The sequence below is a fragment of the Rhinolophus sinicus genome, chromosome 13 (genome assembly GCF_057876585.1).
Source record: "Rhinolophus sinicus isolate RSI-liver-muscle chromosome 13, RSI-T2T, whole genome shotgun sequence".
Lineage (NCBI taxonomy): Eukaryota > Metazoa > Chordata > Mammalia > Chiroptera > Rhinolophidae > Rhinolophus > Rhinolophus sinicus.
The window spans coordinates 4275442-4295290 of NC_142513.1; the positions used below are offsets into that span (position 1 = coordinate 4275442).

A 19849-nucleotide genomic window follows, 5' to 3' on the forward strand; every position below is an offset into this window, starting at 1 on the left:
CCAGATGAAAGCCCTTTCTCCATGAGGTTTTGGGGGCCCGTCCCAACCTCTTCCTCAAGTTTCTGCTTTTCCTCGGAGTTGTTTGGGTTGTTCCCCCAGCACCCAAATATATTTATTCACAATCAGCAAACAAGAAAATTCCATTATAATTTTACGAAAATCCTGAAAACAAATTGAAAAGTGAAAACAAAATAGAATGGTTTCCTGGAATGTTGTAAATTGTGCTTTGAAAAAACACCAGCGCACTGCAAACGATTTAAATCCTTCCTTGGCTCCAAACTTGTACTTATTTTGTACCTAGCTGGAGAAACGAACCAGGCTTCTCTGGAGACCATCAGAATGATTAATCGCCATTAAAAAGAATTTAAGGTGAAGTTCACAGGAGAGCAACCCCTTTAGAGTGAACAGTTCGGTGGCACGTGGTGGTTTCACATCCTGTGGCTCCTTTGAGTTTTTAAGTGTCTGCGTGCTGCCTCTCCCCTCCTTCTCCACTCGACTTCACTTGCCCTCACCGTCCCATCTGCCTTAGAGGTGTTCTGGACAGAATTCAATCAAGTCTAAAGAGCTGGGAAAGACTTAAGCCACCACGGGCGTCCAGCCCCCTCTGGCCTTCTGCCTCAGGCCTTCCTTGGCCCTCTCTGCTCCCATCTCCCCACCCCTTCTCTGCTGGACGTCCCCACACTCCTTTCCTCCCCCTTGCTTCCCCGTGTCTCCTCCATAATGCACTTTTACCCCTCAACTTCTCTCATTCCATTGACTTCCATCCCCCTATGTCTTGGGTTCCCTCCTGTTCTCCATCAGGACCCCCATCTTCCTCTCCTCCCTCCCTGTCTCTACCCCCCCACCCCCCAATCCTCTCTGGAGCTTCCTACAGATTCCCTCCTCCCCTTCCCCTGTCCATCCACGCCCGCCTGCTCTATCCATCCACCCTGCCCCATATTTCCAAACTCCGTTTAGTGCTCCTCCCTTCACTCCCCCACCTTGCCCATCTTCCCACTCCAAGTCTCTGGGGGCGGGCCCTGAGGGTCCCTCCTTCCCCTTCCACTTCCATCCTCATCCTCCTGCCCTCATGTCACAGCGCCTCCTGCTGGTCTCCTCTCCACTTGCAACCTCATCCTTCTTCCCCCAGGTCTCAGCGCCTCCTGCTGGTCCCCCTCCACTTGCAACCTCATCCATCGCCCCGCCCCGCACCCCCCCCCCAAGCCAGGTTTCTCAGCGCCCCCTTCAGGTCCTCTTCTATTGCCCCTCCTCATCCATTCCCCACCCCCAGCTCTCAGTACGCCCTGAAGGTACATCCCCCATCGTCCGTCAACCCCCTCCCCCACATGGCTCCGCCCCTTGCACGCCACCCCACCCCCCTTTTTCCGCCCTGCGCCTGCGCACAGCCGTCCTGGATCCTCGTGCTCAGGGGGCCTCTGGCGGGCAGTGGCCTGCTGCACGCAGCTAGAGACCGAACCTACCAGGACAGGGTGGGTCAGGCACCAAGGCCACGCCTCCCAGGTGAAGGGCGCTGCAGGGGGCAAGCCTCCGGTCTGCGTGTGTGGGTGGGTGGGAGGGATGGCGGGAAAGGCCAAATCGGCTACGCAGAGGGGCCGGGCCAGGGAGGGGCTGGGAGTGAGGTTCGCCCCAAGCTTGAAAAGTGCACGTGCCTGGCCTCGGAGTTGCTCAGGCAAGTGATCCTGGGCTAGAGGTTCTAGTTCCGAAGCCTGCGTGGCTCAAACGGCGCTCAGTCTGGAATTGTGCAGTGGTGGAAAGCTTGCTCGGGCCCCACCTTGCTGCTAGGCCTAGAATGTGCGCGTGTGGAAAGCATGCCCAAGCCCAAATCTGTTGGTTCCAGAATCTTCTGAACCACCTGCTTTAGCCTAAATCCTGCTTAAGCTCAGCCCCTCTCAGTGAATCAACTTAGCCTTCACCCCTACGAGGCCTAAAGCCTGCTGAGACCAGAACCTCTTCAGACCTTGATCAGCCCCAAAGCCTGGTAGGCCCAAACCCCACAGTGCCCTTGTCAAGACCGCTTGCTTCTTTCTCAAACAGGGCAAGTCAGAATGGCAGGGACAGAGGTCTCTGATCCTTTGAAGCAGTTCACCAAAATCAAAGAACTGGAGATCACGCCAGAAAAAGCCCCTGAGGAGGAGGAAGAGAAGGAAAAGGACGGAGTGTGCAGAGTGAAGGAACACCCAAGCCCTGGAGAGGTGGAGGCCGGATGCACCCATGGGGCCCTGCAGACTGGGATCCCGGAGGGAGGGCAGGGGCTGGTGCTCGCCACCACGGAGGACGGTGAGAAGCACGTGCTGGCCCTGCAGGCAGTGCACCTCAGTTCCGAGGATGTGGGGTTGCAGGAGGTGGGCTGGCTGCCGCCACAGCACCAAGAAGGGGTGCAGGCTGTGATGCCGCAGACCAGCAGTGGGCTGCAGTCGCTGCTGTGGCTTGGGGACGGGTCCCAGCAGAGCCTGCACCAGTGCGTGGCCATTAACCTGCACGATGAGATGTACTCGCTGCAGGAGATGGAGCTGATGGAGTTTCATGTTCTGGAGGAGCACGTGGCTGTGGCCGGTGAGGACGGTAAATCTGCAGCGAGCCCCGACGAAGGCATGGGATTGAAGAAGGTACTGCTGGTTTTTAAAAATGGACCTCTTCCATGGGGAAAAAAACAAAAACAAACGGAAAGTGATTTTCCTTTTAAGTTGCCCTCAATGCGATATAATATATGGACAAGCAGTTTAAAGTTAAACACCGTTAAAATAATTCCCAGGAAAATCCTGGGGGACCTCATGTTCTTTTTTAAAGAGTTTAACAAGTTACGCTAATTAGAAGACATACTATAAGGTGCATTGTGGGTGTTTTGGTCTTTTTTTTAAATAGTGCTTTTCACCACTAAAACCATTGATGCTTAATAATTACGGTTTACACGTATCAGGTACAGTGGACAATCTTCTGGGCTACTTGAACTTTTTTGTTCTTTCTGTGTTCGTCAGTTTCATCCAGGCCAAGAGTAGAATCAGATTGTAATTCATAGTGTTGTGTTTGTTTGAATACTCGTTTTTGTTTATTAGTTTGAGAGAGGCCAGGAGGAAATCCAGCCGCTGGCTGAAGGACGAGGTGATGGAAAGCAATTCTTCCTAGTGGAAGCAAAGCCGGGAGATGAAAGAAGAAATGAGATCGTCCTGACAATTTCAAACTTAAACATTGAAGAACCAGAAGACAAACCTGCATCCAGTCAACCACATGTGGGAAAAGACAACTCTGCAAAAATTCAAAATAAGACCCAGGGTAGGCCAGTTTATTTTGGGTGAGATACCGTGCCCGGAATGGGGCGGGTGCATATGTTTAAGGGCAGGAAATGGTCACTACAGTTTTAAGTGGTTGACTTTTAGTTGCTTTTGAAATACCAGACCACGGGAGATATTTTAAACCGTGTTCTGTGTTGTGAAGCAAATCCAAAAGAGTTTTGCATTTTGCACACACATGTTTTGAAAATATAGTAAAAATGTTCCTGCAAAGCACTGTGCTTGTAAAGAAGGTTGGGCCCTGATCTTCCTAGTTGGCAGCCCCATTTTTTTTTTTTGATGGGGGGTGAAGGATTGGGGACAAGAGCAAATTCTTCAGGACAAGAAGGAAGGGACGTGTAGGCCAGGAAATAGGACTCAGAAACCAGTAAGAGGGGCGATCACAGTCCCAGGCAGCAGGACGTGTCCTGTGGGTGTAGCTTCCTAATGAGGGTGACGGCACCAATGTGTTGTGAGAACCACATGGCTGGGTGTTCAAAGAGGGACCTCAGGCCAGATTAAAGAAGGACCTTGAAGTTATATTAAAGCCATGTTACAATTTAGATTAAATGTCGGCAGCCCACAAGATGAATTTGACCCTCAAATTATTTGTTCGGCTTTAAAAAAAAAAAAAAGTTTCTCACTTGTTTAAATCAAGAGAGTTCACACACACACACACACACACACACACACACACCCATCTCAGTTTCTAGCTCTTTTTTAAAAAGCCGTGTCTGGCAACACTTGGCTCTGTTTCCTCCTTCCAGCAACGGGTGGCCCGGGCTGGGAAGGGACTCAGTTTAGAAAGTCACACTGCTCCCACTGTCCCTTCTTACATGTGGTCAAAGCCGTTCATTTAGGGTATTGCCTCTGGCTACAATAGGTGGTTGAGTTTGAAACCCTTGCTATGCAGTAGTTTCTCATATATTTAAAACGAGAGATTATACCCCCAAATCCCCAATTCCTAGCTCATTTCCAGGTTTTTAATATATTCACAAGTTTGTGCAACCATTCCAGAAGGTTTTCATCACCCCCCAAATGGAATTCGAACATTTAAAGAAAGGTTTTTATGAATAAACTCTGTATCTCCTTCCTGCAGGAAAACGAAGTTTCCACTGTGATGTGTGCATGTTCACCTCTTCCAGAATTTCAAGTTTAAATCGTCATATGAAAACACACAGCACTGAAAAGCCCCACATGTGTCACCTTTGTCTGAAAGCTTTCCGCACTGTTACTCTTCTCAGGAACCACCTCAATACCCACACAGGTAAATCCACTGCGAAGGCGGTTTCCTTGAATGATGTGTGTCCAGACTTTAAGAATGTGAATAATCCAACTACGTCTACGTTATTGTTTCAGACTTTAGTTTTGTCTTCTTCCCTTTCAGTTAAAAACATTGACTCTTACAAAGATTTTTCTCACCTTTACCAGGGGCAGTTATGCTTTAAAGAGCCTCTTCTCCATTTTTAAAGCATTTTGAGACTGAGTGTAATTTATAAAATTAAACGTTTTTAGGGAAATTTGTAGTTAATTCTTGTTTAAAAAGATAAACTGTGATTTTACAGGAACCAGGCCCTACAAGTGTGCTGATTGCGACATGGCGTTTGTTACCAGTGGAGAGCTTGTCCGACACAGACGTTATAAACACACTCATGAGAAACCCTTTAAATGTTCCATGTGCAAGTATGCGAGCGTAGAAGTAAGTCCAACTCTTGTACATAAAGCTTCGTGGCGTCTTACTAAGAAATTGCAGTAAAAGTTATGTGAAGTCAAATTCACAGTAGAATCTCTTACAAAATAGGTTTTATTAAAGATGTTATTCATACAAAATCTATGCAGGAAATAAGACTCATTCTGTTTTCTAAATTGAAAATAGAAATTGGATTTTTTTTCTTTGATTACCGTCTAGTGAAAGCAATAGGTAAGGGTGTACAAATTACAAAGGAAACCACATGGGTACTTGTGAAATAATTCTCCAATTGTGTTCAGAGTTCTACCCAGCCTTTTATGTGGCGCTTTGTTCCACAGAATCAAAATGTATTTACTCTAGCATGGAACACAGACCCAGTCTGAATTAGCTTACCTCAGTGGCACTCGATGAGATACAAAGCAACTTGCTTGAAGATTTAGACATACCGTGTTTCCCCGAAAATAAGACCTAGCTGGACAATCGGCTCTAATGTGTCTTTATTAGAGCCGATGGTCAGACTAGGTCTTATTTTCAGAGAAACACGATAGTCATTTGTGTTCTTCTTACAGAGAAACCACCTTTTTCAGACTTCAGGTATGTGTCCTGGTCATTTCAACTAGATTGTTTTCCTTAGCCCTTCTAGCAGCTTTAGCAGCTCTAAGTGAAAGAACAGAACATTACAATTACTGTTAGTGTCAGTTTTCGACAGTTATTTTTGAGGTCTCCACTGTCTGTCAGGATGTTTGCTGGGCCCTGATTCTGAAACCAGTTGGGACAGGATAATACACTCAAGCGGAATTAAGCTAAAGGGCACACAGACTCAAGTTTAAATACAGTAATGATGCAACCGCATTTCATAAACGAGGACATTTCATGGACTGGGTTAGAATCTGATTCCAAGAATTCTTTTCTGCTCTTCACTATTTTTAAAAAGTATTTCTCATCTGAGTTAAAGGTGGTGGGTGTAGTTTGAAAACAGAAAATGAAGGTTTCAAGGGGCAAAGCCATCTCAGACGCCTAAGCTCGAAGTGGGCTTTTTGTTGGTGTCCTGCCAGCTTGCGGAGTAAACTTCCGAGGTCCACTGAGACCCTCCTCCAGGGTCAGCAGTCCGCATGCAGCCAGTGGACTGTTTGACCTCAGCATATGGACCCTCCACGGCTGCCATGACACCACCCCCCTTTTTGCAGTTTCCAAGTGCTGCCATGCTAGTCTGCTTTAAAGGGGGACAGCCTAAGTTCCTGGCACCCCCACACCATTTCTTTATACATATGCTAGTAGGAACACATCGGAGCTGTGGTACAGATAACACAGGCTTGTGAAAGTTTGAGAACTCCCTTCCTCCCCTCATCTTCCCTCGCAAAGCCGTCCAGGGAAGGTTTACACACGGCCTTCTTATCACTCATCAAAACTTTCACGCTATAATTTTAAAAATTATTTTCGTTTTGCTCTCTGATCTACTCGAAGATATCCACTTTTCTTCTAAAAATCTAAATTTTCCCATTTGGATCTTGGTTGCCATTCTAAGTCTTTTATTCTTGAATGTTCTTCGGGCTTATGCGCTTGTCACATGTTGGGGGACCAGACCAAGCGTAGCCATCCTGAGATCACAGCAGGGCTGCTGTGGGCTCTCTAACATCTGTAGCCCAAGTGCAGTGGAAGCCCTCTGTTCAGCTGAGGGGAGATAGATAACGGCCTACAGGTAGTGAGCCCAGAATAAGGACAGTTCTGGACGGCAACGGAACAGTCAGGCAACAAATGCTCAAATGGGAGGTAATACGTTCTTTCCCTTTCACCTAATTGTCTGGGATATGTAATTAATCAAATTAGAATTTCTGTTCTTCTACTTAAAAGTTACTTATTACAAAGAAACTAGGAACAATAGAGGCTTGTCTTTCATAGCAAGTGAGGCCTTCCTCCATTCACGTACCAGCAAGGCCCGTAGAACTTGGAACTCTGAAGTGCCTCAGGTGGATGTCGGAGTTAAAGCGCTAATGTTTCAAGATTCTCACTCCATTTATGCAAACAAAAACGTTCTGGCCTCGGTGCTTCTACGGCGTGGTCTAAACTTCACAGCCGTATTGAGCGTAAGTTGCCTTAGAAATGAAAATAAAATTATGGGTGGCACTGAAAAGCAAGATTTCCATTTTCTCTGTGTAAAGTGAAGTTGAATGTGAGAGTCTCTTGAAACGACTGATTATTCTCAAAGGATCTTATGCACACACATCAAATGAAAAACATCATCCGCTATAGAAAATAAAAAGAAATGGCTTTCTATGTGTTTCAGTGTGGGAAATGTGTTCTGGCATTAATATCGGACTAACTTAACTACTTCGTTATAATGCTGGTTAATTGGATCTACAGCTCTCAGGTTTCTCTGGTGATAAATACCTTCCGTGTGTTTATTAGGCAAGTAAGCTGAAGCGTCACATCCGGTCACACACGGGCGAGCGTCCCTTTCAGTGCTGTCTGTGCAGCTATGCCAGCAAAGACACCTACAAACTGAAACGACACATGAGGACGCACTCAGGTACAAGTCCCTCAAGCTGAAGGCCAAGTACCTAAAGTACAGTTTCGTTTTCAAAAGTGAGTTTGTAAAAACTTACTCTTCAGTGGCCAAATTAAAATCCAAGTGTCAAAGTGACTTTCTCCATGTCCTTTTGGCATGGGGAGTCTGATCTGTACCTTCGTGTTGATTTAGGGTCCAGGGAGCCCCCATAAACGCTGCGCTGTCACCCCACTGTAACAAGGAAGATGCCATCAAGGATTTGCTTCCCTAGGATTTTTAGGATTTAAAAGTGGCCTCCTTAACTCACCCTTCAACTTGAAGGCAAAACGTGCAGCAAAGTATACTGGTTTCATAGTGCACTTACCCTTTATATTATGTTGTATAAAGAATGTGTTCGCGTGTATTTCTTAGGTCTTTAAACCAAGAATAGGACCTAGGGATCTGTCTAATGGAGGAGTAGCCACCAGGTGGTACAAGAGTTGCCCTTCGGGCCATTGTCCACAGGTGTGCTTGATGTAACATTGTCGGGGCTCAATTTAGGGGATAAACAGATGAGAAAGGGGTTGAAGATAGAACTCAGAGAACAAAAGACAAGCTTTCAGCTCTGGGTGTCCTTTGGTGAGGGTTGGGGCCTGTGGGTGAAGCTACTCTGCATGGGGTCCTCTTTGTCACCGTGTCACAGGTGAGAAGCCCTACGAATGCCACGTCTGCCACGTGCGCTTCACCCAGAGTGGAACCATGAAAATACACATTCTGCAGAAACACAGCGAGAACGTCCCCAAGTACCAGTGTCCACATTGCACTGCAGTCATTGCAAGGAAGAGCGACCTACGTGAGTGCATGAATGAACTTCCTGCTACAGGGAAACTTTGGGAGCCTTGGGCCTGACTCCTGGGAGGCAGCCCAGAAGTTTTCTTCTGGGAGTCCTATGGTGCCACCTGGTGGTTGGATTGCATACGTGCAGCTTCGTAGCATTTGGTTGTCACAACTGGGGAAGAAAGCATGCTGCTGGCATCTAGTGGATAGAAGCCAGGAATGCTGCTAAACATCCTGCAGTGCCCAGGACGGCCCACCCAAGAAGGAATCAGCCAGCCCCAAATGCTAATAGTGCTGAGAGTGGGAAACCCTGGTTTAGAGGGTAGGGGGAGATCAGCCTAATAGAAAATAATACTCTTCCCGTATATAATGTCCTGTAACTATTTTAGGGGTCCATTTGAGCAACCTGCATAGTTACAGAGATGCAGGGGTGAAATGCCGCTACTGTTCTGCTGTCTTCCACGAACGCTATGACCTCATTCAGCACCAGAAAACTCATAAAAACGAGAAAAAGTTCAAGTGTGAATACTGCAGCTATGCCTGCAAGCAGGTACCATGTTTCAGTCACCTTGGGGAGGTGGCGGGAGGCAGTGGAATATGGAAGAAGGGAGGGCTGGAGTGGGATTTTCTATCCCTTTGAATATTGAACGAAGTTTTGCTTTAGGAACAACTATTCAGAATAACCAGAAGGCAGCTATGAGCCGATAAATTAAAGCAACAGTGCTTAACAGTTCATAGACCCTAGAGGTCCTCGAAACCAATCAGGGCCATACGATCAAAATTATTGTCATGAATTAATGAATGCCAGCACATTCTTTGCCCTTTTTGCTGTGTTGACATCGGCACTGATGCTGCAAAAGCAATGGAAGTGCCTTAATATGCATCCAAGCAGTGACCCCAGGCAGGACTGGTCACCACTGTGCTCTTCTTCACCTCCGTGCACTGGCAGCAAAAATAAAGGGCAGTTTTACTTAAGGAAGTCCTTGATGGAGCAGTAAAAGTTATGAACTTGACTCAGTCTTGACCCTGAGTACCCACCTTTTCCACATTCCAGGAAGTTGGTGTAAAGCACCTTTGCTGTCTTCTGCGGCAGGATGGTTGTTGGGAGGAAAGCGCCTGTGGGGTTGTTTGAGTTGCTTGCTCAACTAGCCACTTTTTCACGAACCACTATTTTCACTTGAAAGAAAAGTGACAAACTCTGCTTATTCCGTTGTGGGACACCTGGCGGTAGCCAAGACCTTTTTCTTGAAAGTAAATAAAGTGAACTCATCACTTTCAGGAAAACACATGTTCCCACGGATACACTTTCAGCTTTCAAGGGGAAATTGGAATTAGAATTTTGGAAAATATATCCACCACCATGAGCTTGACATCTTTCTAATACTTAAAGACTTTTCTAATGAGATTGGAGTGACTTGAAGAAAGCAGTTTTTTATATAGTATAAGGAAATGTGTCCACATTCAGAAGCTCTCTGTAACTCAGCAAACTGTTTTGCAAATGACCAATCCATTATTTTAGAAAAGCACACGTGGGTAAAAGATCCGTTCAAAGTATAAAACAGATCAACAGATTGTAATGTAACAGAGTACAAAAAAAACACTGGCATAATCATTTTAGGTGCCACATTTTCACCACTTGTTGAGTTTTGCTGTGGTATCAGAGAAGAATGTCCACATTAGTTGAAAAAGCTACAATCCTGCTCCTTTTTCCGGCTGCGTATCTGTCAGAGGAGCTTTTCTTCCTCTGTCTCAAGTACAACCACACACCCCAGCAGACTGAAGGCACAGGCGGGGCTGACAGTCAGGCCGCCTTCTTTTCATAAGGCTGCCAGTCTTAGAAATAAACATATGGGATGACCACTTAAATTTGAATTTCAGATAAACAACTACCATTGTATAGAAGTATGTTGCAGATAGTGCAGCCTATATTTTAACTAGCAGCCTTACCTGTTAGGCAAGATATAAATGTTTTTGTTTTGAAAAATACATAATAATGTATTTATAGAAATACGTTAACATGTAGTTGGTTTGTCGTTATTTTTAAACGAATAGGTATTGTTCATATTTTTTAACTTCTCAGTTTTGATTTCTAATACAGTCAGTATTAATAGATACCACCCCATAAACAAAAGTTCCTTGGGGTGTTAATTTTTAAGAGTGTAAAGGGTCCTAAGACCAAAAGCTCGAGAACTGTCGTCTTGAAGCATTGGATGTTCTGCCCAGTTACCAAAGGTGGGAGTCGGTGCTTATTGTGTTTCTCAGTGTGGGCTATAAATAGTAAATGCTTTGAATAAGGAAAAGAGAGTTTTCCCAATAGACTTTGAGCATTGGAAGTTTCTGAGTCCCAGGCTCACGTTTGTTCAGATGAACCAGGAGAGCTTCCTGGAAGATGGACAAGACTTGGAGAGGAGGAGGGGATCCCAGGGAGGGTAAACCCCAGTGAGGGGAGCAGAGAGCAGACCAGGCACCTTGAGGCCAGAGATGAGCCTGGGCGCTGCTGGGCACTCTGAACACTTTGCTTCCAAATTGCTGGGCTCCCAGGTTGGACCTGATTCCCAGCAGGGAGACCAGGCAGTGCTCCTGCGGGGAGGGGGGCGAGGAGGGGTGAGGCGAGGAGGGGTGAGAGGAGGGGTGTATGGGGAAGAGGGTGTTCATGAGAGGAAGACTAGGAGAAAGGCTGTCAATCAGGTTATTAACAGTAATGCAGACGTGGTCGTGTAGTTCATTTGAATAATCATCGCTTTTAAATGAAAGAAAATGTGCTTGACTGTGTATGTATATATGTACATATATATACACACATACATACATATATGCGTATGTATATAACTTAACATTATATATAGTTTTGTTCTGATTCCCCAGATTACTTACGCATCTAAATCGTAGTTTAAATTTCTGGTTATTTCTTTGCTAAGAACAATTATTTCCACCATTATGCTTTGAAGTCAATGTTAAGATGTGTTATCACGCTGTCCGGAAGTGGAAGGGGAAACGTTTGCTTCATGTATTTCCAGCCCCAAATGTCCACTGAATTTAAACTCTGAGATTCAATTTTTAAATTTGCAGGTTCCATCTGCCCTTTGTAAACGCAGGTCATTGCAAATAATTTAAAACAAAGCCTCCAAATCATGAGCTCTTTTGGAAGGAAAAATGATTGTTTCAGTCCCCAGAGTATATTCTCCCACATCCCCTGTGGGACTGTGGGACCAGCTGGGAATTGTGAGAATTTTGTAACCTCATGGCTGGGACTATGTTTCATAGACGGCTAGTTGGTGCTCCTCCCATAAGGGTTCTGTGTTGAGAATGTGTTTGCTGTGATTTTTCTTAATACTGAGCTCATCTTTGGGAAGGAAAAGAAAGGGTACATGATGCATAATGTATGAGACAAAATAAAATCCCTGTATATAGCTAAGCTGTTTGTTTTCTTCCCGTTCCTCTTAGAAACGTCATATGACAGTTCACATCCGTACCCACACTGGAGAGAAACCATTTGTCTGCCACTCCTGCAATAAATGCTTCCGACAGAAGCAACTTCTAAATGTTCACGTCAAGAAACACCATAATACAAATTTCATCCCAACTGTGGACGAGTGCCCCAAGTGTGGCAGAGCCTTTTCCTGCTGGGTAAGCTTACTTAAGTCATCACAAAGCCTCCTTGAAAAGGTCCCTGTATCTCACAGGCTCAGTGCCACACTAGGGGAGTTTAAACCCGATTATAGAAACTTGCCAGGAATTAATATATCATCTCATGCCTTAGGGAAATGGTTATTAGTTTCTTGGCATCACAAAACTCTTGAAAATCTTATAAAAGTGTGGTCTCCCCTTCTTGTGAAAGAAGACAATCCTACAAACACCTTGCAAATAGTTTTAGGGAGTTCTCAGACTCCCCCTAAAGTCTACAGACAAGAGAACCCTTGATTTCAGCGTAACATTTTTAAATTGTTCCTGTGAATTAGATTTAGGCTACTACACAGAGAGAAAGCAATTTTCAAAATGTTTCGCAGTTGTCCTTAGTAGAGTGTTGTGGATACTCTGCTAAGAAAAGCATTTACTCTTTAGCTTTAGTCTTTTTAGGTGTTGTATTAGTTACCTATTGCTGCATAACAAATTACCTTGAAACTTATGGATTCACATGACAAACATTTATCATCTCACATGTCATGTGGGTCAGGAGTTTGGGAGGAGCTTGGTTGGGGGGTTCTGGCTCCAGTTCCTTCCTGAGGTTCCATTGGGATGTTGGCTGGGGCTGCACCACCTGATGGCTGGTGGGGCCACTTCCACGATGGCGCCCTCCATGGCTTTTGGCAGGAGGCCTCAGTTCCTCAGCAAGTGGACTTCTCCGTTGGGCCGCTCGAGTGTGCAAGGAGGAAGCCACAGTGCCCTTTGTCACCTATTCTTAAAAGCGACAACATTACTTCTGTTCATTCGGAACAAATCACTAAGTCCAGCCCACCCCACTCAAGGGGTGAAACATGAAGTCCCTTTAGAAAGGAGAAGTATCAAAGAATTTGTGGACATTTTACAACCACCACAAATGAGTAGCTAGATCGTGACACAATGTATGCTCCAGTCTAACTTTATAAAAGTTTTGAATTACCTGAACCTGACTGTTTCTGTGAGGGAAGACTTCCTCTTTTCTCTTAAAATGGGAGGGTGGTTGTGGTTTGGGGTAGCATAGTGGGCTGACCACCTCGGGAGTGTTAGTGCTATTCGTTCAAAATGTCAAATAAAAGTGGTGGCGATGCTCCAGTAGCCTTCATGCTGAGTTAAAACTGTAAAGAGTTAACATTGTAAAGAAGCTGCCCTTCAGTGTGAAAAACAAGAAAGCACACTTGGACTTCCATCTGGAATATATAAAGCACTCTTGTAACCCAGTCATAAAAAGACAAACACCCAGTGCAAAGCAGGCGGATGATCTAAATGGACACTTCTCCAAAGAAGCTACACAAATGGCTAATAAGCTCATGAGAGATGCCTGAAATCCTTAGTCACTAGGCAAATCAAAATCACAATGAGACACCCCTAGAACCAGCCATTGGGGCAGCCACAATGAAGGGAACCAGATAATAAAAGATGTGGAAAAATTGGAGCCCTCAGGGGTTGCTGGTGGGATTTTAAAAGGGTGAAGCCACCTTGGGAGACAGCCTGGCAGTTTCTCAAATAGTTAAACATAAAGCTACCGTGTGAGAACATAAAGCAGTTCTCCTAGGCACATACCCAAAAGAACTGAAAACGTGTGACCACACAGAACTTTGCACACCAGTATTCAAAGCGGCATGAATCATACCAGCCGCAAAGGGAACAGACCATGGAACGGAACGGTGCCCAGAAGTTGACCCCCCATAATCAGAGTCATCTGGTGTTTGACAGAGGAACCAAGGCAGCACGATGGGGAGAAGATAGTTTTTTCAACAGCTGGAGCTGGAACAACTGGACAGTCACCTCAATAAATCTAGACACAGATCTTACACCCTTCACGAAAGTGAACTGAAAATGGACCACAGACCTAAACATAAAACACAAAACTATAAAACTCCTTGGAAGATAACATAGGAAAAAATGTAGATGACCTCGGGGATGGCAATGACTTTTCAGATACGACCCCAAAGTACACATTTACTCCACTTGTGTTTTAAAAATTGGCTCTGTTTTTGGTTTTGTTGGTGAATTCAAAACTGACATCAGAAGTTCTTAACCATGAACTTCATGAACTGTAGGGAGATTGTGGGTGTGCTGATGTACGTGCACTTTTCTGGGGAAGGGAACATTGCTCTTAAATCCTCAGAGGCATTCTTGACCCCCACAGGCTTTGTTTGTACATAACCATCATGGAAACCAGGTGCTGGCACACTTGGTCTGTAAAGGGCCAGATAGTGAACGTTCTCAGCTGCTCAGGCCACACTGTTTCTGCCCCAGCTACTCACGCCGGGGGTTGTAGCACAAATGCAGCCATAGGTGACAAGTCATAAATGAAGGAACGCGGCTTGTTCCAAAACACGTGCTTTATAAAAACAGTGGGCAGACTTGACCCCTAGGCCGTAGTTTGCCAACCCCTATGGATAAGCATAAAATGGAAGAAGTGTAAATAACTGGTAACATTCCCCCTCCGCTTATATGTGAATCCAGGCCGGCCGAGGCCGAGACTGAAGTCAGATGGAAGTTAGGTGGGATGTTTTATATAATCAGCTACTCTAATGACTTGTCACCACTGTCCTATGTTAGCATATGGACTTTTCAAATAGTGAAAATTTTCTAACTTGTTTGAAATCTTCCTAAGTGTTCATGGATACAAATATGTCGCTAGGCGTGGCTAGGAAATCTGTGGCTTCCCATTTTAATTCCGAATGTCGTACATAGTTTTCATGACTTCCTAGCAGGTCAGGAGAGAAAGTGGCAGGGCAGTAAAATCTCTTGATATATTATTGATTTTCATAAAATCGACTGGTATATTGAATTTCTGATTTAACGTCAAGCCTCACTTTGGAGAGGAGATGCATTCTAGAAAAATAAGTTTTATCTTCTTGCTGATGTCTGTAATAAAGAAATATTTAAAATAAGCTAGCTCTTGGCTAGACCGAAACATGACGGAAGGATCACCTCTAAAAACTCATCTTTTTTGTACAAGATTATGAAAGGTACATGTTACCCCCAGTTTTCCCCAGCCTATGTCTTTAACTCTGCGCTTTTAAATGACATTCCTTCAGTGATGATGACTTTCATTCTGTATTCTGTGTCATTTCTCCGACAGAATAATATGCAGAGACACTCAAAGAAGTGCAACTCTGGCCAAGAAAAGTCCACCACTTCAGGAAAAGGAAAAAGAATGAAAAAGAGGAAGCCAGCCATCCTGAAAGAGGCAGTAAAGAGAGACGGTATCTCATTTCAAACGAACTGGGTTTTAATTTGACAGTGATTTTTCTAGTTATAAACTTTCCTGGGTGCTAAGTGTTCCTATGCAAGGGACACTCCCAGAAACCTTAAGTGTTAGACCCCAAAATGCCCTCTGCCCCAAGCTCAGCTCTCTGGCTGCTTCCTCCCACTTGGGGCAGGTTTTGAACTTCATTTCGCCCCTTTTGGTTATTGGTAAAGTGGGTTTGGTTACGTGCTCAGGACTGCAGTGAGGACCAAGTGGGAAAGTGAGTTGGGAGCCCTAAGCGGTGTCCACACCCGCCCACCACATGGGCTCCTAGGGGGACATTTTTGTGGCCCTTGGCTTGTGGCTACATCACCCCGGCCTCTGCCTCTGTCTTCACGTGGCCTCTCCTCTGTGTCTGGCTTATAAAGTCATCTCGAGATCCTTAATTATATCTTCCAAGACCCTTATTTCACATCAGGTCACACTCACAAGTCTGGGGGGTTAAGATGTGGACATGTCTTTTTCGGGTTCAGCCCACTACAGTCACTGTCATTTATTGGAGAAGACCAGGAGCGTCCAAACTTTTTTCAACGGTTTTCACCAAGGGCCATATGTGGTAAAATACACAAACAACCAGGCCACTCACTCGAGGTGAAGTACGTATTGCCTCACCCAGTTTAAGTAAACTAAATATATTTTTGGAATTTGCTGCGGGCCAATTAAAAATGGATTGCGGGCTGCAGTTTGGACACCCCTGGAGAAGACAAACAGGTGAAACCCACTCCTAGCCCAAGGCCAGGTCACCTGGACCACATGCTGTAAGTGGGACAAATCCTGAAACATCATTGTAAATGTGTGACTTATCAGCTAATGAGGCACTTAAAGGCCCCCTCTTGACACCTAAATGGGTGTTGGGGTGTTTTTGTTTTGTTTTGTTTTTTTTAAGCAAAGCTCCGGACCCATCCCTAACTGTCTGTAGAGCTGAGGTTGAGAAACCCTGACATCCAGCAGAATGGAGATGGGAACATTTGTCCTGAGCTATCCCTGGAAAGATTGTTTTCTAAACTGTCTGCTGCTAAGTTAAAAATTCAGCGATTGTTTCCAAAAGAAATTGGCACTGATTTCTTGGCTGTATTTTAAATGTGCCAACGCTGTGCTTTTTCCCCAAGACGCCGCTGCCGAGGAGGCAGTCCTGGTGAATGGAAAGCGGTACCCAGGAGAGGTGGTTCCTGTCGGCTGTGGAGAAACCATGGTGGGAAGCGAGGACATCGAGGAAGACGTGACCTGTGAAATGATTCTCAACATGTTGGATAAGTGAGAGAGGTTCAGGTTTCATGCTTGGAGCACATAATTCTTAAAGCAAGTTAGAAACTCTTAGCATCTGCTTTGAAACAATTAAGTTCATGACAATGGATGGTCACAATTTTATCAAAAGCTTCAGGGAGTGCCTAGAATTGTTTGCCTATTTTGGAGTGGTTATTTCAAAAAAAACATTGCAGGTATTATGTAAAGGGCCCCACATCTTGAATTGGAGGATAAACCCCTCAAACCTATGAATTCATTCACTCGATCCTGGCAAGGCGGCCCCACAATGAATCAGCAGTGATTTGGGGATGACACTTATTTTGATCGCAGTACAGGCTATTTAGTCCTTTGGCAAACAGTCAAAGCTGGGAAATCTTATGTTGAATTGTACACACCCCTGATATTTCTAATATGATTTTTAAACATAAAATACTAATTTTATATCCTCTTTTACACAAATGAATTTTCCATAAAATCTAAAGCCATCAAAATACTTTTAATTAGTTCTGAAATTCAATGCAAAAGACCGTAAGTTATACCACGAACAACAACAACAACTGAGTAGAAGATGAAAAACTCTAGGTTGGACAAGAAAATGATGTTTAACATATTTTCCTTTGGTATATGAGTAAAGTTTACTTTTAGGTTTTGTATTCTTTCTTAATTATGTTCTTTGGCAGGTAGGAAACCCCCCGGTTGCATTCCATTATTGCTTATGAGAATAGCAGTTCATCACCCTTTTGTTTTGCTAAAACAACTTTGTTTATGTTTTTAAAAATAATTGGCAGGGTGAGAAGAAACATAAAAATCTGATAATGAAAATGTGTACTTGTAAAGAATTAGTACTTTTTTGCAACAGCCTATCACTAGTATTTCTCTCTGTACCAATTGAAGACTTTTTCCACCTTAGAACAGCATTAAGTACTTAATTAAGTACTTAACTTTAAGTACTTAATTTAAAGTACTTAAGTACTTAACTTTAAGTACTTAAGTCTCTTTAGTACTTAAAATTGACTAGTACCTATCTTTATAATGAGCCATATTCCTCTTTCTAGCTCAACACTTGCTTTCACTGTGAACTTTTCCCCCCCATTTTAAAATCAAGAATAGGTCCTAAATTCAAATTATTTTTTTAAGCTTTATTGAGGTATAATTGACACATAAAATTGTAAGATATTAAAGTGTACATCATGGTGATTTGACATACGTCTACATTGAGAAAGAATTTCTCCCATTGAGTTAACTAAATTCAGATTCTTAAAACGCTGAACTGTTATTAAAAATACCGCAAACCCAGAAGCCCTGGATAAGGCAAACATGTGGAAGCAATTTCCCAGCAGGAAGGGCATTATATTCTTTTCATGGCAGCAAATAATTGAATTCACGTAGTGAGACTTCAGGTCCATGGTCTGTTATATGCTGTCATTGTGACTTTTTGAACTTTTGTAATGGTTTCTTATTCTTTGACTGTTGTTTAAAGATGTTTTGCATGACTCAATAAAATGACTTAAAATTATCTTTGTTATAGGTGAATAGTGATTCTTAAAAATGTCTTCTTTGCCTGGTGAGGATGTGGTGAGATTGGAGCCCTCATACACTGTTGGGAATGTAAAGTGGTGCAGCCCCTCTGGAAAACAGTAGGATGGTTCTTCAAAAAATTAAAACTGGAGCTACCATATGACCCAACAATCTCATACCCAAAAGAATTGACAGCAGGGTTTTGAAGAGATGCTTGCACACCCATTCATAGCAGCCTTATTCACGACAGCCAAAAGGTGGACACAACTCACATGTGCATGAATGGCTGAATGGGTAAACAAAATGTGGGCTGTGCAGACAATGGAATGTTCTTCATTCTTAAAAGGGAGGAAATACTCGTACACACTACAACCTGGGTGAACCCTGAGCACACTGTGCTCCTTGAAATCGGCCAGTCACAAAAAAACAAATGCTATATGATTCCACTTGTATGAGGGACCTAAAGCAGTCAAATTCACAGAAACAGAAAATAGAAGGATGGTTACCAGGGGCTGAGGGAGCAGGGAATGGGGAGTTGTTTCATGGGGACGGATGAAAGAGTTCTGGAGATGGATGCTGGTTGCGCAAATCTGTGAATATACTTAGCACGACTGAACTGTACACTTAAAAATTATTAAGATGGTACAATTTCATATTTACTATAACTAAAATTGTTTTAATTTTAAAAGAACAGATATATAAGAAACATGTTTGAAAATGCAAGTCCACTTCGTGTCTAAACACCATCAAAACCTCCTGATAAACAGTCTTCTGTAGGAAATGGGTGGTGTTTTGCATGTATAACATCTGGATGAGAATGCAATTCAGGTGATCGGCTTCAATTCAGTTATGTGTCCAGACTCCCACTAGATACCTGGAGAAACTCATTTGTTCCTAAAGTGCATTATTAATGCCTTGGATTTGTGACAGAAGCAATGACAATAGTCCCCACAAGAGGGCAGTTGTTTCCCCCCCACCCCCACCCCCCAGGACGTGGAGACAGAGGACAGGAATGCCGAGTTTAACAGTCTCTAGCTGTTTGCTCAGTTTTGCACCACACAGAAAGATAAATACAAAGCGGTCTGTCTTTAATAGTAGCAGGAGGATTTCTTGCACTTGACGCTGAGAAAGGGGCCTGGATAAAACCTGGAACTGACACTTCTGTGGCTCCGAGTTTCAGAATGCTTGGGGGCGGGGGGGGGGGGGGGGGGGGGTAAGCCACCTTTGCAAGCCTTCAGCTTAAAATCATTTTGAGATCCAGCAGGAAATCATTCTGGAAGGTACACCTCTTGCACGAGTGAACATCTCTGTTTTTTGGGGGAGGGTGTTTAAATCACAACGTTGTTTGACAACAGTTTCACTGTATAAAGGATGCTTTTTAAACAAACCTAAGACTTGGCGATGCCTCTATTGTTGGGATCCCTCGCGGAAAGAATTAGCTACCCCAGGGGTCAGTCCTGACAAACAGAAGCAGTGTATGTTACAAAGTTCGACAGCCTACCTTTGGAAAATGGCAAGCATTTCCAGGTGTCATTTTCAGTATAAATGTTATATTTTTTGATAACCGTCGATAATCTTACTGAATAGCCCCTGTGGATGTATGACTATCAGTCATTAATGGGCAGTGTTATTCATACTTAATATGTTCGATTACAGCCTAAGGACATTTGGCTTCCCTAGTCAACTATTTCTACACTTTTCCTGATCAAATTTTTATTGCCGATTATTTTTAATTGAGGGTATCAGATAAAACAGATTTTACGTGCAGCCCAGTTTCCGATGCTACTTGAGTAGCTTTTGTATCATTTCCAAAAACATGACTGACTATGAGTCTCATGACTTTAAATCACTGTCTTTGATGGAATGCACCATTTAGGATTTCAAAGACA

General features: G+C 44.0%; 1 protein-coding gene across 1 annotated transcript; it reads left to right on the forward strand.

Moving 5' to 3' along the window:
- The first annotated feature begins 448 nt into the window (after positions 1-448).
- On the forward strand, positions 449-18420 carry CTCFL (CCCTC-binding factor like). Its single transcript, XM_074317768.2, has 11 exons — positions 449-1500; positions 2035-2606; positions 3054-3270; positions 4366-4533; positions 4832-4965; positions 7363-7483; positions 8145-8294; positions 8668-8828; positions 11723-11905; positions 15030-15153; positions 16307-18420. The coding sequence occupies exons 1-11, from the start codon at positions 771-773 to the stop codon at positions 16453-16455; spliced, it is 2709 nt and encodes a 902-aa protein (XP_074173869.2). The 5' UTR covers positions 449-770; the 3' UTR covers positions 16456-18420.
- Positions 18421-19849: the final 1429 nt, after the last annotated feature.